The sequence below is a fragment of the Neofelis nebulosa genome, chromosome 12 (genome assembly GCF_028018385.1).
Source record: "Neofelis nebulosa isolate mNeoNeb1 chromosome 12, mNeoNeb1.pri, whole genome shotgun sequence".
NCBI lineage: Eukaryota > Metazoa > Chordata > Mammalia > Carnivora > Felidae > Neofelis > Neofelis nebulosa.
In genome coordinates, this window is record NC_080793.1 from 2,192,142 (window position 1) to 2,218,538 (window position 26,397).

Consider the following 26,397-nt stretch of genomic DNA (forward strand, 5'->3'; position numbering starts at 1 on the left):
TCCGTGGCCCCGTCCTCCCGCTCCCGCTCTCCGTGCGGGCTCCCACCCGGCCCAGGGGGAGGGACGAAGGAAGCAGGCAGGGCAGGGTGGAGACACCGCGCCACCACTCCCCACCGCCCGGGCCCCACAGCTCGGCGCCAGCCACCCGGTCGGAAGGGAGGCCCCGGCCTCGAATCGTCCCCAAGGCATGCCCCGGCCTGCATCCGGCCGAGGGCAGGGTTGCAGAGCTGGGCCCACAGGGGCCCCTTGTCAGGGTCACGCAGCGGCAGAAGCTGAACGAGACGTCAGCTGTCACACCCACCTCGCTCTGCACACAAAACTTAACTCAAAATGGGCCAGTGGCCTAAAGAGGAGCTTAAACCACGCAAAGAAAATTGTCTCGCTCTTCACAACACATAAAATAGTATTTTAAAACACTTACAAATCGCGTCTGATAAGGGTCTAATAGCCGGAACGTGTGGAGGACTCTTACAACTCGACAAAAGACACCTGACTTCAAGATGGACGAGGGGCTCGGCTACACACCTCTCCAAGGACGACACGCAAACGGCCGGCGGGCGCAAAGGTTCTCCACGCCACTGGCCCTCAAGGAGACGCGAGTCGGAGCCACACCCACTGGAACGGCCAGAGTCAAAAATCGAGAGAACAACACGTGTTGCTAAGGACGGGGGGAACTGGGGCCCCCCACTCCGCAGGCAGGAACGGAAAACGGTGAAGCTGCCGTGGAGAACAGTCTGGCGGCTCCTCCAAAATGTAGCGCGGAGCCACCGCGGACCCCGGCAGTCCCACGCCTCAGGTACAGACGCAAAGGGGCCGGAAACAGACACCGTGCCGCGTCCACGTCCACACGCGTTCACGGCAGCGGATTCACAACAGCCCACCGGCGGCCCATCGACAAGCAGAGCGTGGGCCGGCCGCACAACGGAGCATCACGCAGCCATGAAAAGGCACGGCATCCTGACCGGTGCGAATGGACTAGATGCCCCTGGATCACACACTTTTGTTTTCGACGGGGGGTGGGCAGTGACTGAGGGCAGAGAGAGGGCGACAGGAAGAAGCAGGGCTCCCTCCAGGCGGGGCTCCTGTTCACCTGATGCGGGACTTGAACTCATGAACCCTGAGGTCCTGACCTGAGCCGAAGCCAGACGCTTAGCCGACTGAGCCACCCAGGCGCCCTGAACTGTGCATTTTTAAATGATTTGTTTTGGGGCGCCTGGGTGGCTCAGTCAGTTAAGCGTCCGACTCTTGATCTCAGTTTGTGGGTTCGAGCCCTGTGTCAGGCTCTGTGCCGACACCATGGAGCCTGCCTGGGATTCTGTCTCTCTCCCCCTCTCTCTGCACCTCCCCAGTGCATATGCACACAGTCAATCTCTCTCTCTCTCTCTCAATAAATAATAAACACGTGAAAAGATAAAATAATTCATTTTACGTTGTATGAACTTCATCCTCATAATTTTAAGAATCGACTGTGTCGTATTTTCTGCCGTTGGCTCACGACAAACAAAGGACACTTTCTGCCCCCGATTCAACCCCAGCTTCCCGGTCTCCCAGTTCCCAGTTCCTGGTTGGGCGGTTCCCCACTTGTGCTGAGCCTGAGAGGGCTGGGCCTCTGATGGGTATGCGGGACCCAGACGTAGGCCTGGGCGACAACAGCGAGGCCTTGGGGGAGCCCAGCCCGAGGTGGGGGCCTGAGGACCACCGTGTGGCCCCGTGAGGTGGCAAGAACCGCGGTCCAGGCCAGGAGCAGCCGTGGAGCCCACGAAACGTTCCCGACTCCCAATGGGCCGAGGTCGGCAACGCAGACCAGCAGGTGGGGCAGAACTGGGTCCACCAGGAATGAAGGAAGGAGTGTGGCCCATAGCCACCTGGCAGGGAGCCCTCCCTGATGGTTACAAGCACCTCCCTCACCCATCAGTCACAGTACAGTTTGTTTCCTCAAAACTTTCTTCCTGGTACGAGAACCCCTCTCCCGTCTTCGCGTGTCCTGCGGCCACCACTCCCCTGGCCTGGCCGTTAGTCTGGGCTGGTCTGTTCAGCCGCATCTTTACTCAACAGGCCTTCTTGCCACCCCACCCCCCACCCCCGCCATCAGGAGCTCGCCCACACGTCTCAGGACATGGGCTCCTGCCGCCCACTTGGTGGCTCCCCAGGGTTTGGGGACCAGCCCGCCCCCGGCCCTCTCCCGTCCGTGGCCCTGAGTCTCACCAAACTCTGCCCGACCCCCAGATCTGCCTCGACACCCCTCCTCAGATCGGCCACAACAGCTACCTCTCCAGGCTTCTCCCTCGTGTACTGCTCCCCTGGTGGGGGGGGGGGTCTCCCCCAGCACCACGACCCCGTGTGCGGAGCTGTGCCTCAGTCCCCCCCATAGTGCAGTGGGCGCTGCCCCCTGAAACCCTCCCCACACCATCGGACAGAGCATCCTGTCCCCTCCAGAGTACGGGGAGCACGGGCAAAGATGAGACATCTTGGCATCGTGCCTCTGACAGGACCCGGTGTAGACTCGTTCACATACTCGGTGACTGTCTGTCACCTGCTGCACGCCTGGACACCAGGGGCTGGAGAGACTGGGGCCCCTCCTCACCAGCACGCTCTGCGGGACCTTAAGTGCTGCCCCTCTGTCACTCTCACTTGAGCTCTGTGGCATTTCACTACCGGTGTCACGCTCAATTAATAGAAGTAATTTAGAAGCAGTATTTTTTCGATTCTCTGAACGGTTTAAACGGAACTACAACGATTCCATGGAAGTTCTGCACTGATTTTTTTCTGTTTGTTTGTCTACAACAGGGACAAACTTCTTTGGAAGTTCTCTCCATTTCCTTTATGAAAATCAGTCTGCTTTAACTTTCTACCTCTTCCCAAATCAGCTCTGCCAAATTATATTTCCTAGGAAACGATCTGTTTTGTTCAGATTTTCAAGTCTATTGGCATAGAGTTAGGCAAAGTACCTTTAAAAAAAAAAAATTATTGTGAGAGACAGCGCGCGCACAAGCAGAGAGGGGCAAGAGAGAGGGAGAGAGAGAGAATCCCAAGCAGGCTCCACGCTGTCAGCACAGAGCCTGATGCTGGGCTCAAACTCACACGCTGTGAGATCATGACCTGAGCCAAAATCAAGAGGCGGACGCCTGACTGACTTGAGCCGTCGAGGTGCTCCCTGATCACGGCCTTTCAAGTCTCTCCTCTACCCTTGCCTGCTTCCCCTTTTTCATTTCTCATCTTGCATTTTTTCTTCTTGTTCCTCTTTTCCTTCTTCCTCTGTTAATAGTTGACAGTAATGACGTCTGACTCGTATTTCCTTTTATCCGTATCGAGTCACTTTGTCTCCGTTATTGTTGATCAGGGTATCTAATTTACTTATTCGTATTTCTTCTTGTTTCTTCCTCTAAGTAATTACATCAGCTCATTTCTCTCAGCACTGTGCCAGCTGCAGCCTGCCATGCTGATGCCCCCGTCCCCTGGCTTTCTTCCCAGGAGTCGAGAGATTTTTAAGAAATTATTGGGAGGGTAGTAACTTTTTATTGTATGATTACTACTGGCTATAATTTGAGGTTAATGTTGCCTGCAGTCAGTGCTTTATTTTATGAAGATTTATTTTACAGCGAATTAATGTTCGTGGACATCTGTCATCGTGACCGTCCCTGGAGTCTTTGAAAAGTTGTATTTTCCACTCTCAGTACACACACCAGACCTGAATGGGTAATCGTGTTCCTTCAGCGTTCTGTGTCTCCCCTTCATTGTGCAGGTTAATGACATGTCATTAGGTGGACAGATACTCGCACTGACCGTATCTTTGTTGAGAACGTGCTTGTTGTCCTAAGAGGTCCTTTTTTCTCACCCAGCGCTCGTGTCCCTGAAGTCAGCGGCGACAAGAACCGCCAGCACGTGACCCGGGCCTTCTCTTTCTTTGCATTCACGCAATCCCTTGCAAACCTTTTGTCAGTGAGCCGATCTGCATCACATCTTCGTAAAGTGTATTTCTTATCCATATCACGGACTTCGGGCTCGCTTTGTGGTCCGAGTGGAAACTCTGCCCCTTTGATAAGGGAGCTGGGGCGATGTTTACTCTTGGTCCCGTGAAGCTCTTTGAATTTGTTTTGCTCTTTATAGCTTTGAAAGACCTTTCACTTTAGTTGGCTTCCTTTGATGTGTTTTTTCGATACTTTGGGATTTCTCTTTGCGCCTTAACGCTTTGTCCCGTTTCATTTCCTTGTCTTTTATTATGCTTCTTGGTGTGTGAAATTTTAGGAGTGTTTATTCTTCGTATGCTCCTTCTAATTTTATTTCCATGAGGACTTATTTTACTTGCACTTTTTCTCCGAGCTTGTCTGATGTTTGAAGTCACCTCTATGTGCAGCATGGGGCTTGAACCCACACCCCGAGATCAGGAGTCGCACACGCCACCGACTAAGCCAGCCGGGTCCCCTTTCGTAGTTTTCAATCCTTCTGCTGATTCACCATCTCCTCCGTAAGGTCATTTTTCTACTTTGGGCATTCTTTCATTTCATAGAGGTGACTGCTTTTTTTCTTTGTTTTCTTGTATCGTGTGATACTATTACAGACCTCACACTAATTCCCATTTTGAAACGCATTTAAGAACAGGGATCTTCCTGGGGCGCCCGGGGGGCTCAGTCGGTTAAGCTTCCGACTCCAGCTCTGGTCGTGATCTCACGGTTTGTGGGTTCGAGCCCCACGTCGGGCTCTGTGCTGACAGCTCAGAGCCTGGAGCCCGTTTCGGCTTCTGTGTCTCCCCCTCTCTCTGCCCCTCCCCTGCTCGTGCTCCCTCTCTCTCAAAAATACATATTAAAAAAATTTATTTTTAACAACCCAAAAAACAAAACTTCCTGGCTCTTCCCCCGGACACCAGATGGGCTGCGTTTCTGTCCCCACTGGAAGTTATGTGCAGCCACGTGATGTGACCAGCGGAGTGTGAGAACACGTGGCACTTCCAGACAAAAGCTTCCGGATCCAATGTTTGGTCGGCCTGTCTTCTCAACCGATAACCTTTACCGTCAAGAGCGGTTTCAACTTCACAGCAAAACTGCCAGGAGCCAGCGTCCTCATTCCCAAGGCCACCTCGCCGCCTGGTATCTAGATCTATGAGCAGAGTCGCACCCCAACAGGCTCCAAGCACCCAGTTACGAGGCCAAAGTAGGAAGGTTCAATTCACTAAATGGACAGAAACATCTGCTGTTTTGTATTGGAGAAAATCCAGAGGAACGTCTCGGAACATCTGGGCAGTGCTTGGCCAGGAAGGAGGGCCGCTGTAGCCGCGCACCGACGAAAACCTTCCCAGACACTTGGACTGAGCAGCCATGTTGGGCTGCCTCGGCCAGTGAAACAGCAGCAGCAGCAAACTACACATAGCTTTTATTTTCTATTTTATCAGATATAGTTACTAAAGAGTTCAAAGTATGAATGAGGAAACAAAGGACCTACTGGTGCTTCTGTGAAAACACCCAGGAGTGCGTGCAGCTCTGGAGTGCCAGGAAGTTCCAGCCGATTTTGTATCTGTCCTCTGGGGGATCAAGGCTCCAAACTCAAGCTATCACGTTCCAGAGCCTGGAGACCAGAACATTGCTGACGTTTCGGCAACTGCCTCGTTCACCCCGCAGGACTCACAACGTGCTCTCTAGAAACAACTCCCCGGGATGTAATCTCAGATTGGCTTCCATTTGGAACCAAGAGTCCACAGGCTAGCTAGGGAACTAGGAAGGATTCGGTGACTTCCTCTGTTGCTCAGCCAAAACCTGGAGTCCCCTGAAGTGCACACTAAGGTAAGTGAGGCTTCTGGAAATTCCCTGGAATAAGAGGAAGGTCAGACGCCCCAGTGGAGACGTAGGCTTGCTGGAAGGGCCTTACTGACCCTGTTACCTGCTCATCTGCCCAACAGGTTGTCTTGGAAGGATCCGAGAGGCACACCTTTGCCACGTGCGAGTTCAGGCATCTTGGAGAAGCAGCACAAGGCAGCTCTTCTCCGAAGCTGGAGTGCTGGGATGAAACCAGAACTGAGCTCAGGGCCGACGCAGGCGTCAGGACCCGACCGCAGGGAACACACAGCACTTTTCTTTCCACAGGCCACATACGCAAGGCTCCAATGACTGGTGCAGTGAACTGGATGAGCTGACCCACCAGGGTCTAGAAACAGCTCTCTCTGCACGCCCCACCCCCACCAGACCTGATGAACAGAAGCCTCACTTAGAGCTGCCTGACTGGTCCCAGCCACTCACTGAATTTCTCAATGTCCATCAGCTCAAGTCCTAGGGCCCCTGGACAGGAGGGAAGGCAGGCTGTGCTCCTTCCCAGACTCACCCAAAGGGCCAGGGGCGAAAGGAGACTAGTGCTGAGCTTAAAAATAAAACCACCAGGGGCACCTGGGTGGCTCAGTCTGTTAGGCAGCCACTTCGGTTCAGGTCATGATCCCACGGTTCGTGGGTTTGAGCCCAGCGTCAGGCTGTGTGCTGACAACTCAGAGCCTGGAGCCTGCTTTGGATTCTGTGTCTCCCTCTTCTCTCTGCCCCTCCCCTGCTCACACAGTCTCAAAAATAAACATTAAAAATAATAATAATACAATTACCAGTGACCTTACCAGCAAAACGTGTTTATTTAGGAATAGAGAACTGCAACCCGGGACACGCAAATTAGGGCAAAACCACAGGCAAATCCAACAAAGGGGGGATTATTTTACGAGGAGGATGCTGGGAAGGGCTGTCCTGACCCAGAGACTCACAGCGCAGGGCGAGGGCCATTCCCCACTGGCCGGGTCGCTGGGTATCTCACAGGAGGTGCAGCGTCCTTCCCTGTTGAGCCTGTGACCACGACCCTTTCCTGTCGAGGACGCTTCTGCTGGGTCGGTGACACTTCCTCCCACGATGGACGCAAGGCAGCACAGTGCACGAGTGCTCCTCTCTCCGGCCTCCCGACTTCATTTCAGTGAGCTTTCTCCCTTTATTCCTTTTCCCACCGCCATGGCCTTCGGGACAGTTGGAACCACTGTTCCGGGCAGGTGTTCTGCTTGGGGCACCTTCATCCAATCCCCTCCACCCCGGGAGGGGGAACTTCCGCCATCTGGCTCTGGAAACGCTCTGACGTTAGGCCCTTGAAGATTTCTTCCACCATGCTGCACTGTCTTCCCACACTGGAGGCGACGACACCCAACAGGGGTCTATTGGGCCTCCCAGACTCGTCCTGGGAGTTTCCCTTGGCCACATCCCACTGCCCATTATTGTCCCTGGAGGAGTTGCTCCTGCTGCCACCTGCCGCAGGACACGCTCTCAGCACAGACACCTGGGAGTCAGGCTCCACCTCCCACAACCACCCACAGGTAGACTCGAGAGTGTTTTTAAAATTCCAAACGTGAAACTCAGACCACCTCTTGACTTTGACGACGAAACCCTGCCGTGGCCGGACACCACACCTGGTCTGACTCCTTGAAACGAAAACGCCCTTTATAGACCAGACACTCAGTTCTCATTGCTGCTTCAGAGACGCGCAAAGCGTGTGTTTCCGGACACGCCGTTCTGTGTTGCTAGATCGAGCTCGGGACTCTCCTCCAGACCTTCTACATCCACCAGAGTTCTGCCTAATGTTTCCAGGCCTAGGAAAAGAATCAGAAATCTCCCGCTCTGGGCAGACTCAAGGCTCCAGTCCCGGGGTCGTCAGAGCCGCTCTGCCTGCTGGGAGCACGGAACCCCTCCATCGGGGGGACGGGGCGGGGGGGGGGGGGGGGCTGTTCTTTCCTCCTCACGGTGCCGTTCGTTCTCAAGTCAGCTTTGTCCACACCAGCCTTTCCATTACAGTCCACTGGGTATGTTTTAAGTTTATTGTGAGAGAGAGAGACAGACAGACAGACACAGACAGCACGAGCAGGGGAGGAAAAGAGAGACAGAATCCAAAGAAGGCTCCACACTGCCAGCGTGGAGCCTCCCTTGGGGCTAGAACTCATGAACCAGGAGACACAACCTGAGCCGAAATCAGGAGTTGGACGCTTAGCTCAGTCATTAGTTACCCAGGTGGCCTTCGGCAGTCTGCTTCTTAAGTGAACCCGAGTCAAAATGATTCTATTAACAGCTTTACCCAAACAGAATCTATGTGCCATGAGCCCCCCCACCCCCCGCCCCGGGGTTTTGCACGTCTGCGCCCCTCCTGCCCCCCTGCAGGTCTGCGTGGAGTCCCGCTGCCGTACTGGGCATCTTTCGTTTCCCTCGCTGAGTCTGAGCTTCGGTTTTTCCTCTGTCTCCCCCTTTCTTTCCAGCCTAATACACACCGTGCAGATCTAGCAGGCACCTTGAGACTTTGAACGTGTGTTCACCTAAGTGCTACCTTTTGTTCCTCCTACAAATAAACCCCAGATAACTCCCTTCTGGCCACACCCAGGTCAGCTCACCCTCGCCCTCACCGGAGACTCCACCTCTGGCTCGGTCTACAGAGATCCCTCCCTTCCAGGCGAGCTCAGCAAGGACACGGGCAGTCCCAAAGGCCATTCCCGCCCTGCCCCTGTAAACTGGGAGGAGAAGAAGGGGCCAGGGAGGTGCCCCCCTGCACCCCCACCCTGCAAACTTCCAGGGAGCTGTCTGGCCTCCCAAGAGAAGGCGGGAACCCGGACCCGGTCACTCCTTACAGGGATCCAAAAGACCGTGGGCCTCCATTCTGGACACCGTTCCTTCCACACGCGAGCTGAGCCCACGGAGCCCGCGTGCCCAGGGGCCCAGACAGCGCCGACCGAGCCCCGCCCGGCGTCACCCGCCGCGGCAGCCCAGCCGCCGGTCAGGGACGCGGCCTGGGTCCTCACACCAGGCCAGCCCGCTCCAGGTCCTGGGGCAGGATGCGGCCCTTCCTGCGAGCCCTGTCCAGACGCCGCTCGGCCCGGGCCGCCTTCTTCTTGCGCAGATTCTGTCGCCGCTCGTCCTGCCGCTGCTGCATTTTCTCGACCACGTGGGCCGTGCGTTTCTCCCACCTGCGCTTCCGCTGCGCCTGCCGCTTCTCCTTGCGCTTCAGGGCCTCCTGCAGCAGGCGCTCGTCGTCCCGGATCCGCACGCCCTCGGCCTTGTACAGCAGGTTGGTCCACTGCATCTTGGTCTCCAGCTCCCGCGCCTTCCCCTCGTCCTGGCCCCGCAGCTCGGCCAGCCGACCGTGCCGCGCCCGCAGGCGCTCCAGCAGCTGCCGGTAGTTCTTCCCCGTCAGCGGCGTCAGGTTCCCCTTCAGCTTCCGCCTCTTCTCCTTCCGGCGCTGGGCCTTGCCGGCCGGCTCCCCCGCACTCACCTCCACCTTGCGGGAGGCAACCCCAGTGAACTCCAGCTTCGAGGCGCGCCTCTCCCGTGAGCCCCCATGAGCACCCCAGGGGCAGGCACTGCCGCCACCCGCCTCCGCGAACGGGCGGCCTCGGGACACAGGCCACGTGGCCAGCTGGGGGCACAGCCCGGGTCCCCGAGCCTGCATGGCTGCACCTGCCTCTCACCTTATTGAAGAGCAGCCCCAGCTGTGCCTCCTCTCGGGGTGGCTCGCGGGGTGGCTCGCGGGGCGGCTCGACAGCCTCCGTGGCCTTTGCCACCTTCTCCTTCGCCCTCAGTTCCTTCCGCTTCCTCTTCTTGCGGTCCCGCTCCTGCTTCCTCCGGCGTCTTTTCTCCAGAGCCGCGGGAGACGGCTCCGAGGTGCTGCCCTGGAGGAGGAGGAGAGTCAGAGCTCCCTCACGAGGGCCTCCCAATTTCGGGGCCCCCGGTCTGGGATGTGGAATCAGGGCAGGAAAGCGGGTGACGAAACGCCTGTGCGAGACAAAGTGCTCACTGAGCTCAGTGTTCCCCCGGGAGACAACCTGTCACCCGAATCCAAGGGACCCCAAAAAGGACACGAGGACCCCCAGGTAAGAACCATGGCTTCCAGTTCCCAGACACGGACGTTGCACCAGGGCCCTTTACAAATAATTCAACATACATGTGTCCTCCATCGTTTTGCAGACGAGGACAGGGCTAGCCGAGGACACCACCTGGAACTCGGCATCAGATCAGGACGCTCAATGCCCATGCTGACTATGGCGCTGTTCTGCCGGTGACTCACCTAACCTCTGCTTTCACAGATGGCCTTTTCCGTCCGGAGGCCAAAAAGAGAACTCTACCAGACTGACCCAGACCTGCATGCAGGAAGGCCAGGCCGGAGCTCAGGCTGCCCCTTAGGAACGATCCCCAGGCTTGTCCCAGGGCACTGCATAAAGAAGCTGGGGGACTGTCCCACACAGCAAGAGGCCCAGGGTACGTCCCCAGGGAAAGGGCAGGTGGTGGCTAAGTGGAAAGATTATGTCACTCAGCACAAAAAACCCAGGAGGGTTAGGTCTGGTGCTTCCGGTAGCGGTCACCTCATTGCAGACCCTCGCCACCTCACAGAGCTATCGTGACGTTAAGAGGACAAAGCACTGCCCGGTGTCGTGTCCAACAAAGGCAGCTTCCTTCGACAGACTAAGCCTCTCTCCAAGGGCACAGGGAGCCCACAGCACAGAATGTACAAAGCAGGTTACCGTGGGAACTGAGTCTCCCCAAGATGCTGGAAACTACACCTGATCTCCTGCCAACCAAAACCGCAATGGCCCTGGCAACACTGCTGCAGGGGTGGGAACAGCGGCTGCCCAGGCTGGCAGAACTGAGGACCAAGCCCACAAAGGGCACCAAGGTACTTTCTCCTCCACGCAGACCAGGAAAACCACTGCAGAAAACCACACTGCTTCCTACACCCCAGCAGCCTCCCCAACTTACCTGGCCCCGGGCCTCCTGGATTTTCTCACGTAGCCGCTGCCGCAGAACATCCAGGGCAAACAAAGAATCAGACTCTGTGACCTCGACGTCTGTGAGGAAAGTGGGAGCTAAGAGAAAACCCCCTGCCTGACCTTCCCGTCCCTCTTCCCAAGGTCCAGCTTCAAAGCCTGAAACCCCACACACTGTCCCACTCCCCAAGTGGCCACTCGTCGACCTGCAGGACAGTTCTAGTAAACACTACTCTCCACTCCCCAAGCTGGACTGGCCCCCAGAACAGAACACCCCCGTGCGGTAAGACAAAATGCTTCTGATGGGTCAAGACAAACCCATCTCTCGTTTCTTCCAATTTCTGCAGGCGGGGCTTCCCCACCTCTCCCAACAGGTCAGCTCTCGTGATGCCACTCTGGACACCTGCAGGCAGTGAGAGCCTCCTCGGGGCAAGGTCCTCAGGGGAACATGACCCTGCCCCTCACCAGACCCCAATGCCAAATGGCCTGGAACCACTATGTATTCCCTGGGATCTGTCCCTTGAAAACCTGCTCTCTAGAAAGTCTCAAAATACCCCAAAAATGTGCGTGACACCGTATTTTCTCATGTCCACAGAGGGCCACGTTTTCACATGATCTCAGTCAGCCCTGCCCCACATCTCCACCTGCAGGAGATCCTGTGGAGGTGAAGGCCTCTTCCTCCGTGGCTGCTGCTGGGTTTCTGGCCTTGGAAGCTGCTGGAGACTTCTCCCCTAGGGGTTGGGCTTTTGGCGCCACAGCCTTCTCCTCCCTCTCCCAGGATTTCTTCTGCGCTTTCTTCCTCTTCTTTTTTGGGGGCCCAGAAGCTTCTGAGCCTCGAGTTTTGCTGGCTGAAATACAAAATCATAAAGGGCTGCGGTCCTAACCTTTGTGACCCATCCAACCTGCATGAAAGTTTTGCAAAACCTTTGATCCCAGGGTACTGTAGGCGAATCAGGACGGAGCGTGCAGAGACCCCTGTCCTTTTGTAAAGCTCAGAGCCACCCACAAACCTGAGAAAGGAGACTGGCCACAGGTGGTAAAACCCCGCAATACATCCACACCTGACCCAGCAGTCTGCTTATGAGAATCCGTCCCGGTTACGCACCAAGATTTGACCTCAAAAATGTTCATCACAGGGAAAAACTAGAAAAATCTGAATACTCACCTACAAGGACAAGTTAAGCCACCTGTCACATTACAAAGCACTACCTAGCCGTCAAAAACGAGAACACAGGCTTTTGTTTTTTTAAGGGATCAAGAAATATTTACACTTAAGCTAACAAAAAGAGTACACTGAGTACGAAATGAGACGTTTTAAAACGCTGAGACACTCACGGAAGGAAAACTAATCTTTTAACGTATAAAGTTACAGCCCAGTGCTAACAAACCTCAAATTTCCTAACTTCCGGTAATGAGTAAGTTTGCTTCGCATAAAGACAAAAGGCCGTTCTCCGTGTAGCTGCCTGTCAGACGCTGATGCTCTCTGCCCCTTCGGGTCCAGGCAGCACTCACAGCTGTCAACCTCTGTCTCACCTGCTTGTGTACGGACTTCCCGGTACACCCCACTGGTAGGAGCCGTCCCGTTCCCGCCCTCTCCCTACCTCCCCCATCCCATCGGGTCACCTCCTGCAGGCCCCGCAGGGGCCTCCGGCCCGGTGAGCGGACGCAGCTGGTTCCCTGGCACCCCCGAGCTGATGCCCACAAGCAGGGAAACAGTGACAACTGTACATAACCCTAATGAGTCTTTCCACCGTCTTACGGGCTTGCTTCACGCACCCACGTGTCTCACCCACCCGCAGGCTGCGCGGGGCGGCGCAGGGGCGTACCCCACCCCCAGCCCTCCCGGGCCCGACCCCGGCTGCGCTGTACCGGACTTGCGTTTCTGCGGCTCCGGGCTGGGCTGGGAGCAGATTTTCCTGGCCAGGCCCTGCAGGTAAGCGTCCTTGGCGAGCAGAGAGGCCATGGTCGCGGGTTCTGGGACTCTCCCGGGAGACACACGCGCGACACCCTCACCACGCCGCCGGACCGCCCTCGCCGGAAGCCGCGCGTGCGCAGGCGCCGCCAGCCGAGCGCCGAGCCGCCAGCGCGCGGTGCTCGACTAGCCGGGCCTGGCTCCGCCGGAAGAGACGCGCGGGGCGGGGCGCAAAGCATTGTGGGTCCTGGGCTTCCGTGGCCCCCGGCCTCTTCCCTCGGGCGGGGATGGCGACGGTGTTGTGACTTTCCGGCCACCGCGCCCCACCCCCCCCCCACGCCCCCCCCCCCCCCCCGGCACGGTGCCGCTTACACAGTGGGCGCTCAGTACCCGGGGGCGACGGGACTGATCGGCCGTGGTTCAGCCCTCTGGGGACCCAGATCCGAAGCGGGACCCGGCGAGAGCGGGTCCGCTCCGAAAGCACCGCGCGCCCAGCAGGTGCTGGGCGGGCTGCGAGGGCGGGAGATGCCAGCGCTGAGAAGACACGCAGCGGCGTCCTCGGCGGGTCTGCGTGTGTGTGGCCACCGGGAACACGTAAGGCAAGCGCAGGATGAGTCGGGTAACGGGGAGTGCCAAGGAGAAAGGTCCGGGAGGAAGGGATGTGAGGTGTCGGGAGGGAGGATGCTGGGGCGCTCGAGGAAGACCCACTGGAGTCTTTGCTCTGGACAGGGCAACCACAGGCTAAGATTTAGGACAAGGCTTATCCCTTAACTCACGAGGGAAGGGAGGGGAGCGTTCAGCCTGAGGTCGGAGACCACCGCACCCCTGTTCCGCAATTCATGGCAGTGACAGGCTTTGTCACAACACCCAGCCCTTTAGGGGCTGCCTTGGGGTGAGTAGGGGAGGCCTTATTCCTCAAGGGAGGGAGGGGGCAGGGACTTGGATTTATAAACTACAATTTCAAAAGCTATTTGAAAAGGTTTCTGACGAAGCAATAAGAATGTAACTTTCTGCCCGGGATCTCTGCTGTGAGGTGACGTTTTGAGGAGAGGATGGCTTCGTTGTCCCCCACGGTAGATTTCCAGGACACTCACTGAGCCATAAACGTGTCCTTCCTGGCACCGTCCGTTTCCACCATCAAAGCCAGAGGTGCAGAGGAACAGGGATGTGCGAAGGGAGGGGGATGATGTGTCCTCTTCCAGTCCACACCACCAGTCTGGGGTTCTCCGTCCCGTGTGACCCATCTCCAGGGGGTCTTTGAGGCTTTGCTGAGGTCCTGTCTGGGCGGGAGGTGGTTGATGGCAGCAGCGTTGCCAAAGGGCCGGGAGAAGAGTTGAGTTCTGAGTGCAAATCTTGACTCATGGGCCTTATTCATCTGTGAGTTTCCTGGAGGGTTTGACCAGCAGATCCTACCTCCTCCCTGAACACGTACTCTCCTCCTTGGGTCTCATTTCTTTTTTCTGTTAACTCTTACTGTGCAGTGACTCCCTTCAGAGCTCGTGACTCGGTGCTGCTGACTCCCCTGAACTCCAGGCCCACATTTGGACACGAGACGCATCATCGTGGGTATGTACAGAACAGGGGTCCTGGCCTCCCCCGACCCCGCCTCCCCTCACTGCCTGCCTTCTGCCTCAGTTAAGGCCACTCCATGCTTCCAGGCACAGAAGTCAGACCTTGAAGCCACCCTGCCTCCTCATTCCCTACACCCGGTCCTTGAGTGAATTCTGTTGGCTCTCCCTTCAAAATATATCCGGAACTGTCTTTGACTTGTTCCAGACTGCCACCCTGATCCTGTTCTAGATTTCAAAAGGCTATAAGAAATAGTAACTAACTGCAACGCAAAATGAAAATAGATGTAAAAAGATGTTTCGAGGGACTCCTATGTGGCTCAGTCGGTGAAGCGGCCGACTTCGGCTCATATCATGATCTTGCAGTTTGTGAGTTCGAGCGCAGAGCCCATTTTGGATCCTCTGTCTAACCCTCCCCACTTGCTCTTTCAGAAATAAACATTCAAAAATAAACATTTAGAGAACGACTGGGGACGTTAGAATGTGTCATGAGGCACATCTGGGTGGCTCAGTCAGGTTAAGCGTCCGACTCCGTTTTGGCTGAGGTCATGATCTCACAGTTCTTGAGATTGAGCCCCATGTCAGGCTCTACACTGACAGCGCAGAGCCTGCTTGGGATTTTCTGTCTCTCCTCTCTTCCCCTCCCTCACTCTCTCAGAATAAACATTAAAAACAGAGAAGAAGAAAAAAAAAAAAAACGTGTCATGATATTAGATGATATTATGGGATAATTGTTCACATGGGCCTGATGCTGGCGTTGGGCCATGGAGAGTTGCTTTTCCTAGAGAGGCAAGCTGACAGGCATTTAGGGGTGAGGTGGCGTGAGGTCTGCGGCTGATGTTCACGTGGCTTTTATGGATGAGAGGGCAAGCAGAGGTGCAGGAAGTGAATCCCGAAAAGCACCCAGGTGGGTGTTCTTTATGCGACCTTTATAACTTTGCCAGGGGTTTGAATGTTCTTGGAATAAAATGCCTGGGACACAGGCAGGAAGGACTGAGGACTGACCAGGCTTGAGTGACACGGAGGCCACAGGGGATCTTAACACCCGTAGCTCGGCCGGGGTCGTGGAGACGAAGCCGGCCTGAGGCAGACTTGACAGAGACCTGGAAGCAAAGAGCCCGTTTCTCCAGTGAGGTCTGCTGCCGGGGGCGTGGGCTAGAGAGGAGGAGGTGGTGGGGAGCTGCCTTGCTCTGGGGGTGGGGGGGGCAGGGAGAAACCACTTCGCTTTCCGTTTCCAATGGGGACGGTGGCCTCAGCCCAGGAGAACAAGACACTGATGGTGCAGAGAGCCTGTTGCTCAGGTGTCATGACACTGAAGACAGTCGAAACCCCCGTCAAGTTTGGTCCACTCCGTCGGCCTTTTCCCCACACGTGTTCCATAGGTTGCAGTCCTTTTTTCTTCGTCAGTGTCAGATACAAGTTATTTCTGCAACGAGGGTATTTCAGGAAGAGATCGTCACCTGTCTCCTCGATGCGGAGCCTTCCCCAGGCCACCCCCAGAAAACCAGGGCCAGAGCCAGGACTGGGCCCCAGCTCCCACCTGTGTGGCACCCCTGCTTGGCCGTGGGGGTCTCTGTGCCCCAACACCATTGCGCTTGTGTCCTTCCCTGTCCCTGAGACTGCACTGTGTGCTGCCACCTCCTCCGTAGACCAACTGCTGTCTCCCTCGCGAGGAGGCACGCTGGCGACAGGGCGTGGGCTCGAAACCCCCTTTCTCGGGGGTGGGGGGTGGGGGGGGGCCTGGCACCCGGCACTGGGCCTAGCATCCCGTCTGGGTTGAGCCCCAATTTCTGCTGCTTCCCTCCCCGGCTCGGTGGCTGCGGACACAACGCTTCAACCCCTTCGAAGCCCGTGGCCGTTCCTCCCTGTAGCGCAGGTAACTGCCACACCAGCGCCAGGTCCAGCGAGGACGAGATGGGACCGAAGTACAGGCAGCTGGACCTTGTGACGTGCAACAATGCCAGTATTTCTCTAGTCGCCAAGCGTTACGGACTTTCCAGCTCCCAGGCAGTTCTAGGCAACGGGAATGCAGCCGTTAGCCCCAAACTGACCAAGTCCCCGTTTGCCCAAAGCCCCTGTGGGTGGAAGGCTTACCTGGAGCCCCAGGCTGTCCAGGCAGAGCCCAGCAGCTGTTCTCCCCACAGCCAGCGGGAAACCGGGGGTGATCCCAGACTGGTCCCGGACCATCAAGAAGGAGCCAACCAACGCGAGATGGCAGTGCTGTTTTTATTCAACTGTCTTGTTACAGAACCCACCGGAATGTGTGTGGCAGAGTGAGGAAGGTCCCTTGCTCTCAGCATCCCTCTCCCCACCACAACCCTGCGAGGACGGTCCGCTACCAGGGGCCCTCAGGACAAAGCAGCAGGTGCATCCCTGCACGGGGGACCGGAGGGTGGAGCGTGGACGTGGCCAGTACTGTCCACCGAGTGCCACCCTGTGGCTTGTACATAGCAGGACGTCCTCCGGCCCCACTATTGGCCTGGACACACTGTCTAGGAAACGTCTGCCCAGCAGGCCAGGTGGGCAGTGAACAGAGGTGGCATCTCCGAGGGACGGGCTACCTTGGAAACGGTTGAGGGCAGTATCTTCCCCAACACTCTGGGGGGTGCTGTCCCTGGGCTAAAGGTCCCAAGGAGGCCACCCCAGACTTAAGAACCTAGGGTGGCGGGGAGGGGAAGGAACCCTGGGAGGCTCAGGCGTGCTCTGTGGGGCCGGGGCCAGTGGCATGGGAGTGGGCAGGGGCTGCAGCCTGCAGGGGGCCAGCGCTGGGCTCCGGGGATGCCAGCACAGGGGCTGAGAGGCCATCAGCAGAGTCTGTGTCGAGGTCCAGCCTCCAGTAAGCTTCGCACAGAGGCAGGTCATTAGCTTCGCAAAGACTTGAGCTTTTCCACCACCAGAAACCCAGGGAGAGACAGGAGCAGGCAGAGATGGATGGAAGCCGGGGTGGGGCAGGGAGCGAGAGAGAAGCAGAGTTAAGAAAACAGACCACACCCCCAACCTGCCTTTCCCCTCCTGTGTGCGGGCCCCTCTTCAGGCAAGCCTGGCTCAGGGTGGGTACGTGCGGCCGCACCTGCTTCGGGGTCCTACGGAGCATCCTGAAGGGCGGCCTTCCAGGAGCAGCCCCCCGTGTGACCTCGACAAGTCCCTCCCAGCTTGGCTGCCCTCCTTTTGCAGACCCCGGAAAGCAGCGCCCAGAGCTTGCTGTGGTCCCTCCACACTCACTACACTTTGCGAGGACGCAAAAGTGGAGACCTGGTCTTTTTGGGATCTCCGCTCGCAGGGATGGCCGGGTGAGGTGATCAGAACCAGAGACCCCGGCGCTCCATCCTGTACCACTGTACCAGCCGTGTGGTCTCCAACAGGCGCCTAAGCCCCCCGAGCTCAGTCTCCCTGCCTCTAACACGGGGTCTGCGGTGGCGGCAGCCTCCCTGGGCACGGGCACATACGGGTGAGGATGTGGGTGAGCAGCACGGCTCGCTAGGGTTGTCAAAGGGGCGACTAGAGCACCGAGGTCCCCACACCCGTCTAACTGGCTTGCTGCTTCCTCCGGCCCCGCCCCTCACTCCCTCCCCTGCTCCTCCTGCCCTCAGCAGTCTGGGCACAGAGCAGCAGCCCAAGGAGAGTGCAGGGTGATAGGCAGAGAAAGAGCAAGCTGTGAACAGGAAGCAGGTGAGCACGGCCACGGGCATGCAGGGCACGGCAACCCGGGTTGGGAGCTCTAGGGGACTCGACCCCGTGTAGAGGCCCCGCCTTCTGCAGGTGTTTACAGCCGAGAGGAACTCGGCCTCCTGCGGCTCCAAGGATGGCAAGGAACCCCCTGGGTGAACCAGAGACTGACGGGGCAGGACATGGGAAGCCTGCCACTCAGGCCCCTGGGTTCCCTGCAGTCTTGTCAAGTGACTTTGGGCAGGTCCCTCATGGCCACCCCCGGCCCCGGCCCCCAACCCCAACAGGCAGGGCTGAACTGCTGTCCTGTAACCACTTAGTCCACACGCCCGGCCCTCGGGAACATCGGGAAACACACACAGGGACATGAAGGGATCATGCAGTATCCAGTGGGGCTGGGAGCCATGTCCCAGCGTGGTCTGAGACACCCCTACCCCTGTGGACCTACTCAGGACCCCTCTCTGAAGGGTGTTTAAGAGGTACTTGCCACGTATCTGTTGAGCCAATAGATATCAGGGACCAGAGGTGGCCCCAGAACCCTCTGGAAAAGTCTAGAACCATTCCAGCTAAAGAGAGACACTATGCCTTCTCATAGACACCAAGATGACCAAGACAGTGGGGGCTGGCATGGAGTACAGGGCAGGGAAACCAAGGCCCAGACCGCAGAGAGTGCTGGCCCTGGGCCTCTGTGGCCCCAGCATGGCCTCCGTGGGACAGGAAGGAGCGTTTGAAAGCCAGCACAGGAAGAACAAACGCCACAGGATTGTGTGGGCAAGGGCATGGGGGGGCACAGACTCTGTCTGAACAGAGACTTGATTTTTCCGGCCAAGGGGCACAGAGGAGTGAGGCCTCCCAGTTTCCAGCCTCCGTTTTCCTCCATGTGAGTCACACAGGGACTCTGAGTTCTCAGGGCCCCTCGAGCTCAGAAGACTCAGGGTTTGGAATTCTAAGTCATTCACGCAGGCTGGGGTGACAGGTCCTGCCAGCTGCCGTATCCCTGTGGCCCAGCATGGGCCTAGCATGTAGCAGGGCTCCGGTCTGTGAACCAGGCCGAGCTGAACAGGAACTCAGTGGGGTCGTACCCCTGGCCCGGCCTTCAAGGCCATCCTCTGTTCGAGTTTTTTCCTCCTTCGCACCCTTCTGTGGACCCTGACGCGTGCTGTGAGGTTTCGGTGACGCCCACGTGGAGCTGCATCCCTAGGCAGGCACTAGCGTCCTGCACGTTCTGGGCGTGAACCTGGGCTGCCAGAAGCTCACCCAGCTCCGGCTGGAATGTTTAAATACTGGCTAACAAGCTAAGAGAACCACACAGGCCCAGAGTGAGGCAGCCAGCAGCCCCCCAGGAAATGCTGGCTCCCGCTTGCCCTTCTCGGGCTTGGCCCACCCAACCCCTGAAGTTCTGTGATTTTCATCCTGCTGCCCAGGGCCTGGCAGTCAATATAAACTGTCCGTCCACCAGTGGCTCTGACCACGAGCTCTGCTCTCAAACCCGGGCACGGGGCTGTGCCGCCAAGACCAGGAAGGGCTCGGAAAGACGGGACCTTCTGGACTGCCGGCCGGGCGCGGGCCCACGGGCGTGCTCTGCGCAGGGTCCGGCCCTATCTGTACCTGGACGAGTAATACTCCTCCTCCAGCTCGTACAGGTCGATGGAGATCTCATCCCGCAGGGCGATGAGCTTCCGGTCACACTCTTCCTGCAGGGCTCGCAGCTGCTGGTTGCGCTGGTCGATGGCCTCGTTCACCGATGGGAAGTCATTGAGGATGAGAAACTGCTTGAGGTCGGACACCAGTTTCATCAGGGACTCACCGGCTCGGACCTGCGGCCACCAGGAGCAGAGCAGGGGTGGTGAGGAGGCCACGGCGGCCCTGCCTCCGTTTCTTCCTCTATAAAGTGGGACTAGGGCGTGGACCTTCCCAGGGTCGCTGTGGGAAGGGAGAGAACTAGAGAGGAGTCCCGGGAGGGCAGGGCCCCTGGCTCCCGCCCTGACTGCAGAAGAGGCTTTCCCCGGGGCTTCCCAGCCCCACGGGGCCACCAGCTTCCTCTCCAGGCGGTGCTCCACTCCCATCACATGGGTTCCTTGAGCCCCCACTTCACAGAGCCTCAAACCCCAGATAAGACCGCCGCCCTGCCTCGTGCCTGCCCCGCGCTTCCTTGGGGCAGCGTGCAGGCCAGCTGGGCGCGACTCCTCGGGGCTCTCCCCACACATTCTCACCGGTGGGCACACACTGACGGGAACGTTTGGTCAATGTGCTCGTTCTGTGGCACCGGAAGGGATTAAAACGCACACCTCGTTTCGCTCAGCAATTTACTTCTCCCCCAGTGAATCTCGAGGAGCCTTCCACGTCAGCCAAGGAGGGCGGACCCCTCTCTAAGCACCACACGGCGCTCGACGTGATGGACGTGGCCCACCACCTGCCGCCCCTCACACGACTGCCACAGACAGCCCTCCTCTCGAGAGGAGTCTCCTGAGGATCGGTTTGCCCTTCCTCCCCCCGCCCCCCACCGGAAAGCCCCCGTGCGGACCGTGAGGCTCCCGGAGCCCGGGCTGTGCCCTCCACCTAGTGACTCACGATGTTGGCAGCTCGCACGTGCATCTCGTAATTGTCCTGCTCGCCCTGAGTGGCCCTCGACACTTGAGTCTCGTCCTCGATCTGGAGGACAAACAAGCAAGCCCAGAATCGGCAGGTGCCCCAGCCCACAGGTGACTGGCCGGCTGCACACACCCACAGTGGCTGCCTCCTGCCTGTCGTCCGCTGTACCTTCGCCGCCGGGCACTGCTGACCTGACCTTGGGCGACGTTCAGCCGCACCCCCTCTCTCGTCATCTTCTAAGGAGCTAACGGGCACCTTCATTGGGACAGGTGGATGCCTGTGTATGTTGACTGCCTCGCCACGTGCAGGGAGGTCTCGGGCAAGTCTTTTTTGGGGTGTGGAGCCTTGTTCTGTGTGAAATGGGGTCACTGGCTGAGGTGCTCGGTAAACCAACTGCCAAACGAGTAAAGGCACAACGTGGTTCTCTTAAGTGACCATTTACGGAGCATTTCCAGGGTGCCGGGCACCACGTTAAGCACGTGACCACCGTTAACTTGCGACGTTCTCACCGAAGCCCCGACTGCCATCCCTGGTCTACAGGAGGGCAAAGCTGAGGCAGGGCAGACCCGAGAGTGCACTCAAGGTGTCTCCGACGGTAAACAGAGGCGCCAGGAGTGCTGCTGGCCTGTCACTGCTCCAACCTGTCCATCTGGACGGGGCTTTCACAGGGGGTCTTGCCAGGCACGGACAGGGGTGAGGGCACCCTGAAGTGAGGAGCTGGACACCCTGGGTGCAAATCCTGGCTCTGCCAGTTATTAGCAGAACGACCTTGGCAAATCACTGAGTCTCCCGAGCCTTGGTTTCCTTCTCTAAGAATAGAAACAACAGTACTGCCCCGTGGAGGGTTTCTGTGAAGGTTAGACGGAAGGAGACCCAGACGGCCCTGGGAATACAGCGACACACGGTGAACAAACACTAAACACAGGCCAGCCAGCTTCATCGCCTTCAGAAAGCCTTCGGAGGGTGGCAGCAGTCTCAAAGATCCAGCCCCACCCAGACACTGGCCACGCTACCGTCCTGGAGGAGCCTCCCCAACTTTTCTCACTGACCTCACTCACTTGCAACAGCTACTGCATCTGGGCCCCCATCAGGCCCCACAGCAACCATTTTATAAAGTCATCCAGTCGCCAGAGGGCTTTAGGTTGCGGGAGAAACCGAGGCACTGAGAAGGCTCGTTCCCGCCCAGACCCACACTGCTCGTAAGTGGCGCCGGACGTCCAACCCTGGCAATCTGACTAGACTCCTCTCCAGCTTCATCTGTCGACCTGCTTGTCATTGCTGACCCCCCCCCCCCCCCCCCACCGTACAGTCCTCCCAAATGTGTTTCCCATGTGGACATAAGCCGGGCCTGTGTGTCCACTGCTGTATCCTCACCACCGGGCACAGAGCACCTGCTCCATGTTCAGTGGGTGCTGCTGAAAGCAGAAATCACTCCCCCCCACCCCATGACCCTTGACCAGAGCAGGCCAGCTACTCAGCTCACCACCATCCCCAGACCCTGCTCCTTCCCTTGGTCCCAGACCCCGGGGCGCCCACCTTGGCAGTCTTGATGATCTCGGTGAAGTTGTCCATGATGGACTTGATGTCGTCCTTGAGCCGCTTGTTGTAAGACTGCAACAGTGTCTCCTTGCTCTGCGGCAGGGCTCTCTGCTGGGCCATGGCGGGGGCCTCAGGCAGTGCAGGGACAGAGATCTGGGGCCACCGGTCGCCACCTGGGAGCCAGAGTCCGGGTGAGCGGAGCCAGCCTCAGCCGCCCACATCCCAGCAGAACTGGGATCTCGGGAGAGGCCCTCTCCGCTAAGCACACCTGTCCCACCCTCCGCACACAGGCACACTGCGGGGACTCGTGTCCCGGCCGCTCAGGGGCGAGGCCCGAGCCTTCCCCGGCCCCTCCGCCGGAGCGTCCCTCCGACTCTACCGCCACCGCCGCGCCCAAGGCTCCCTCGCTCGGGGTGGGGGTCTGGGGGTAGTCCCGGGCCCACCTCCGTCTCCGCGCCAGGAGCCTTGCGCCTGCGCGCCGCCGACCGACGGAACTCGCGGCCTCGGAGCCGCTTAGTGGGGAGGGTCACACCCGAGAAAAGACGGCGACCCCGCTCCGCCGCCCCCACCTGGTCCGCAGAGCCCGGCGCGACGGGCACTCGGTCGGGGTGGAGACGAGCGTGCGTCCCTCCCAGTAAGACCCGGCTCCCTGCCGCCGTCTCCGCTCCACTCCCGTACGGCTCCGACTCGCCGCGGTAGGCGCGGTAGGCACCGCCCCCTGGCGGAAGCGCGCGAGAGCGGTCCTGTGGCTTTAAATCCGAAATCCCGCGCAGGCGTTAATTCTCGCGATCTCCGAGGTCGCCTACATATTACCCACAATTCTCTTTTTCTGTCTCTCCTCTCCAGCCTTCCAAGATGGTGAGCGATCTGGCGGTTCTCGGTGTTGCGCTGGGTCCGGCTTCTATCCACTGCCATCCTCTTCGGGGCGTGGCCGTGCGGGGATCCCTCCACGGCGTAGCGCTAGGGGAGCCCCGCGGGGCCTGGCGGGGTGGCACCGGGCCGGGTAGAATCCCGGCGGCTGGGTCGGGGAGTGGGAGAGAGGAGGGCCCCGGCGCGGAGCGCAGCGCCGCAATGCGGGGCTCGGAGCGACGGGGCCGAGCTCCTGGGGGCTCCCCCGGCGGCCTTGGGCGAGAGGTTCCGAGTCCACCGCTGCTGTTTGCGGAGGCTGCCGTGTGCCGGGCCCCTAGAGACGGGGCGCGTAGTTCTGGGACGCGGCGGGCGCGGCAGCCCGGGTGGTGCAGGTGATGTGAAGAGTATTTGCCGTCTGAGTGATGGTGAGGACGCTCCTAACCACCAAGATTGCTGATGCACACGGGCTGTCGCCGCGCTCGCCTCCGGGCTGCCTTGGCCGGGGCCTGGGGGGGGGTCAGGCTCTGCTCGTAGGCGGGGGGATCTGGGCGCCTCTAGAGCAGCGCGTGCGGGAGCGCGGGGTCGATCTGGGTGTCGCTTCTCGCCTAGCCGAAAGGGAAGAAGGCCAAGGGGAAGAAGGTGGCCCCGGCCCCTGCTGTTGTGAAGAAGCAGGAGGCCAAGAAGGTGGTGAACCCCCTGTTTGAGAAAAGGCCCAAGAACTTTGGCATCGGTGAGTAAGGAGGGGGGGGGGGAGGACGGCAGCGGAAAAGCGGAATGTGCTGAGCGGAGCGAGGGTCGTGTTCCTGCCCCGTTGATAGGTTTCAGCGGGTGTGGGGTTCCCCCTTGGCTGGGATGTGGGTACGCCGGCACAGGGTGCGTGGCCTCGTTGTCCCTCCCCCCGAGTGTGTGTCAGCTGCGCTAGGATTCGGCTTGGCCACCAGGAAGGCAGCGCTCCCAGGCACGTTGACCGCTGCACTGATGGGCGGACCGCTGGGCTGCTTGTTGGATGAGGGAGCGTCGCCAGTCCCCCGTGATCATAGGTGTTTGTGTGCAGATGATGTAAGAGAATATTTGCTATCCGAGAGATGGTGATGACGCTTTAAACCACCAAGATCGCTGATGCACCTACACCCTCCCAGGTGGCGCTAAGCACGAAGTTGACCGGGAGTTTGAGCCTCACTTAACACCGTTGCCCTTAACTTCTCAGGACAGGACATCCAGCCCAAAAGGGACCTCACGCGCTTTGTCAAGTGGCCCCGCTACATCCGACTGCAGCGGCAAAGGGCTATTCTCTATAAACGTCTCAAAGTGCCTCCTGCGATTAACCAGTTCACCCAGGCCTTGGACCGCCAAACAGGTGAGTTTGTGTAAACCAGCACGGAGACGTTTCCTGGGCAGTTAGGACTGGATCTGGGGTCTTTAAGGAGTTCTGGGTACTTGCAGGAAACCGGCTTACTAAAATCTAGGTTATCTTGTCTGGTTTCCAGATCGCGAGGGTGGCATAGCTGAAGTGATCTCGTACATAGTCTGAGATTTTTTTTTTTTTTTTTTAAGTTAATTTCTGTTGAGAGCACACACTTGGTGGCACAAGCAGGGGAGGGGCAGAGAGAAGGAGAGACAGAATCCCAAGCAGGCTCCACACCATCAGCGCAGGGCCCTGTTAAGGGCTTGAACTCACAAACTTGGAGATCATGACCTGAGCCAGGATCGGGAGTCTGACACTTGACTGGGCCACCCAGGCGCCCCGTGGTCTGAGATTTGCACTACGATAGTATTCCGGACAGTGACTTAAAGCATCACGTAGATGGCAAAGATCAGAGCTTGAAACGCGAGGCTAAACTGACATCATTCTTGCAGCCACTCAGCTGCTCAAGCTGGCCCACAAATACAGGCCGGAGACCAAGCAAGAGAAGAAGCAGAGATTGCTGGCCCGGGCTGAGAAGAAGGCTGCTGGCAAAGGGGATGTCCCCACAAAGAGGCCCCCTGTCCTTCGAGCTGGTGAGTGGGCCCCTCCTTAAAGAGGGTGAGTGGTGGGGTGGGGCAGGCTGTTGGCAGTGATGTGTGAATTTCTTCACCTGGAAACACCGTGGAGAGCAGAATCCGAGCTTTTTAACTCTGAGCCACAGCTGGGTGTGTACCATAGTAGAGCTGCTTTTGTGACCTGGGCAGTGCCTGTGAACTGCTCATGCAAACTGTTTGTGCTTCCAGGGGTTAACACCGTCACCACCTTGGTGGAAAACAAGAAGGCTCAGCTGGTGGTGATCGCACACGATGTGGATCCTATCGAGGTGTGTCAGACCGGTTGCTAAACGCTGTTAAAGTTAGATTGGGCCCTCCTGTCAGTACTGGGAAGACTGGAAGTAAGCTGGAGTTTGGCTCAAGAGGCCCAAGTAGGCATGTAACTGCTTTCCGTTGAAAACAGTACTGATGAGGGATCCCATGGATAGCCATTGCGATGATGTGGATTTCTCACTGAATTCAACCTTGAAGTGCAAAACATGAGCTTTTTAACCCTGAGCAGTTGCTAAGTTAGCTTCCAAATTACTGTTTTGGGCCAGTATACGTTCTAAAGCTAATGCGGTTTTCCAGCTGGTTGTCTTCCTGCCTGCCCTGTGTCGGAAGATGGGGGTTCCCTACTGCATCATCAAGGGGAAGGCCAGGCTGGGGCGACTGGTCCACAGGAAGACCTGCACCACTGTCGCCTTCACACAGGTTAACTCGTAAGTATGCAAGGGGCCCCCGAACTCCCAGGTGTCAGTAGAGGTCAGGCAGTCCTCTCCCCCGGTACGTTTCATTCACTTCTCAGGATTTTACCTTAAAGACCAAATGTTCTACCTTCAAGCAACGTGTTCGTCTGAATCTTTGCCGATGATGGTTACGAATTTCTTCACCTGAATAAGCCGTGTGGTCATGTTGTGTCTGAGGCAAAGGCCTTGTGTTTGGGGCTATAGAAAGGAAGTTATTCATGTTTTCTGGAAAGGTAACATGCTGATGACCCCCTTGTCCCTCCCGCCTTTTCAGGGAAGACAAAGGAGCTCTGGCTAAGCTGGTGGAAGCCGTCAGAACCAATTACAACGACAGATACGATGAGGTAAGCAGCAGCTGGGCACAAAATGTTTGGGGTAAGTCAGGCCTGTCTCCGGGGGACTGGCCAGCTCCTCCAGAGCAGTCCTACTGGGCAAAGGACTTGGAGCGGCCAAGGAGAAGACAGCACGACCTAGCATGGCTCCGAGAGGCCTGACGACGACAGCCCACGCCAACAGCCTCTCCTGTCATTGCAGATCCGCCGCCACTGGGGAGGCAACGTCCTGGGTCCCAAGTCGGTGGCTCGCATCGCCAAGCTGGAAAAGGCAAAGGCTAAAGAATTGGCCACCAAACTGGGCTGAGTGGGCACAGGTGACTTTTCTGTATATAAAAGTAAATAAAAGGCTCTTTCTCAGCCCGGGCCCATTGGCATTTGGGGTGGACTGTAATTTTTTGTCGTCTTACACACGTTTGGGGTGGTGGCAAGGTCCTTGTTCGTT

At 58.0% G+C, this 26,397-nt stretch overlaps 3 protein-coding genes, 2 long non-coding RNA genes and 5 other non-coding genes across 13 annotated transcripts; 8 read left to right on the forward strand and 2 right to left on the reverse strand.

The window, feature by feature from the left end:
- Positions 1 to 6,582: 6,582 nt before the first annotated feature.
- Positions 6,583 to 12,780, reverse strand: SURF6 (surfeit 6). The gene is made up of 5 exons (XM_058693585.1): positions 12,617 to 12,780; positions 11,392 to 11,595; positions 10,740 to 10,828; positions 9,455 to 9,655; positions 6,583 to 9,264 (listed from the first exon to the last, which is right to left on the reverse strand). Exons 1-5 carry the CDS (start codon positions 12,708 to 12,710, stop codon positions 8,785 to 8,787), a joined length of 1,068 nt encoding a protein of 355 aa, XP_058549568.1. The 5' UTR covers positions 12,711 to 12,780; the 3' UTR covers positions 6,583 to 8,784.
- A 113-nt stretch (positions 12,781 to 12,893) lies between these two features.
- LOC131491093 (uncharacterized) lies at positions 12,894 to 14,680 on the forward strand. 2 transcript variants are annotated; one of them, XR_009251303.1, is made up of 3 exons: positions 12,894 to 13,253; positions 14,141 to 14,225; positions 14,318 to 14,680. It is a non-coding gene; the product is annotated as an uncharacterized LOC131491093 (long non-coding RNA). The 2 variants fall into 2 exon arrangements; XR_009251304.1 differs by lacking the exon at positions 12,894 to 13,253 and adding an exon at positions 13,270 to 13,551.
- A 455-nt stretch (positions 14,681 to 15,135) lies between these two features.
- On the reverse strand, positions 15,136 to 22,788 carry MED22 (mediator complex subunit 22). Of its 3 annotated transcripts, none has more exons than XM_058693590.1 (5): positions 22,594 to 22,788; positions 22,022 to 22,197; positions 20,465 to 20,545; positions 19,502 to 19,710; positions 15,136 to 15,653 (listed from the first exon to the last, which is right to left on the reverse strand). In XM_058693590.1, the coding sequence occupies exons 2-5, from the start codon at positions 22,142 to 22,144 to the stop codon at positions 15,383 to 15,385; spliced, it is 684 nt and encodes a 227-aa protein (XP_058549573.1). In that variant the 5' UTR covers positions 22,145 to 22,197; positions 22,594 to 22,788; the 3' UTR covers positions 15,136 to 15,382. The 3 variants fall into 3 exon arrangements, with proteins under 3 accessions (XP_058549573.1, XP_058549575.1, XP_058549574.1); XM_058693592.1 differs by lacking the exon at positions 22,594 to 22,788 and adding an exon at positions 22,293 to 22,556; XM_058693591.1 differs by lacking the exon at positions 15,136 to 15,653 and adding an exon at positions 16,437 to 17,109 and having other exon boundaries at positions 22,594 to 22,758.
- LOC131491094 (uncharacterized) lies at positions 19,610 to 20,915 on the forward strand. Its single transcript, XR_009251305.1, has 2 exons — positions 19,610 to 19,739; positions 20,215 to 20,915. It is a non-coding gene; the product is annotated as an uncharacterized LOC131491094 (long non-coding RNA).
- A 76-nt stretch (positions 22,789 to 22,864) lies between the features above and the next one.
- RPL7A (ribosomal protein L7a) lies at positions 22,865 to 26,329 on the forward strand. The gene is made up of 8 exons (XM_058693595.1): positions 22,865 to 22,882; positions 23,483 to 23,603; positions 24,081 to 24,230; positions 24,731 to 24,871; positions 25,082 to 25,161; positions 25,463 to 25,593; positions 25,895 to 25,964; positions 26,155 to 26,329. Exons 1-8 carry the CDS (start codon positions 22,880 to 22,882, stop codon positions 26,257 to 26,259), a joined length of 801 nt encoding a protein of 266 aa, XP_058549578.1. The 5' UTR covers positions 22,865 to 22,879; the 3' UTR covers positions 26,260 to 26,329.
- LOC131492270 (small nucleolar RNA SNORD24) lies at positions 23,261 to 23,334 on the forward strand. The gene has a single exon (XR_009251974.1). It is a non-coding gene; the product is annotated as a small nucleolar RNA SNORD24 (small nucleolar RNA).
- On the forward strand, positions 23,923 to 23,997 carry LOC131492269 (small nucleolar RNA SNORD24). The gene has a single exon (XR_009251973.1). It is a non-coding gene; the product is annotated as a small nucleolar RNA SNORD24 (small nucleolar RNA).
- Positions 24,923 to 24,997, forward strand: LOC131492267 (small nucleolar RNA SNORD36). Its single transcript, XR_009251971.1, has one exon. It is a non-coding gene; the product is annotated as a small nucleolar RNA SNORD36 (small nucleolar RNA).
- Positions 25,324 to 25,395, forward strand: LOC131492266 (small nucleolar RNA SNORD36). Its single transcript, XR_009251970.1, has one exon. It is a non-coding gene; the product is annotated as a small nucleolar RNA SNORD36 (small nucleolar RNA).
- On the forward strand, positions 25,736 to 25,802 carry LOC131492268 (small nucleolar RNA SNORD36). The gene has a single exon (XR_009251972.1). It is a non-coding gene; the product is annotated as a small nucleolar RNA SNORD36 (small nucleolar RNA).
- Positions 26,330 to 26,397: the final 68 nt, after the last annotated feature.

Excerpts from the sequence above, each read along its gene's own strand:
- SURF6 (XM_058693585.1), bottom strand. The coding sequence starts at position 12,710 with ATGGCCTCTCTGCTCGCCAAGGACGCTTACCTGCAGGGCCTGGCCAGG. Across the intron at positions 11,596-12,616 it reads GCCGCAGAAACGCAAGTCCG|CCAGCAAAACTCGAGGCTCA; the intron begins GTACAGCGCAGC and ends TTTGTATTTCAG. Across the intron at positions 9,656-10,739 it reads TCCAGGAGGCCCGGGGCCAG|GGCAGCACCTCGGAGCCGTC; the intron begins GTAAGTTGGGGA and ends CTCCTCCTCCAG.
- MED22 (XM_058693590.1), bottom strand. The coding sequence starts at position 22,144 with ATGGCCCAGCAGAGAGCCCTGCCGCAGAGCAAGGAGACACTGTTGCAG. Across the intron at positions 20,546-22,021 it reads AGATCATCAAGACTGCCAAG|ATCGAGGACGAGACTCAAGT; the intron begins GTGGGCGCCCCG and ends TTTGTCCTCCAG. Across the intron at positions 19,711-20,464 it reads ACGTGCGAGCTGCCAACATC|GTCCGAGCCGGTGAGTCCCT; the intron begins GTGAGTCACTAG and ends TGGTGGCCGCAG.
- RPL7A (XM_058693595.1), top strand. Across the intron at positions 23,604-24,080 it reads GCCCAAGAACTTTGGCATCG|GACAGGACATCCAGCCCAAA; the intron begins GTGAGTAAGGAG and ends TTAACTTCTCAG. Across the intron at positions 25,162-25,462 it reads ACGATGTGGATCCTATCGAG|CTGGTTGTCTTCCTGCCTGC; the intron begins GTGTGTCAGACC and ends GCGGTTTTCCAG.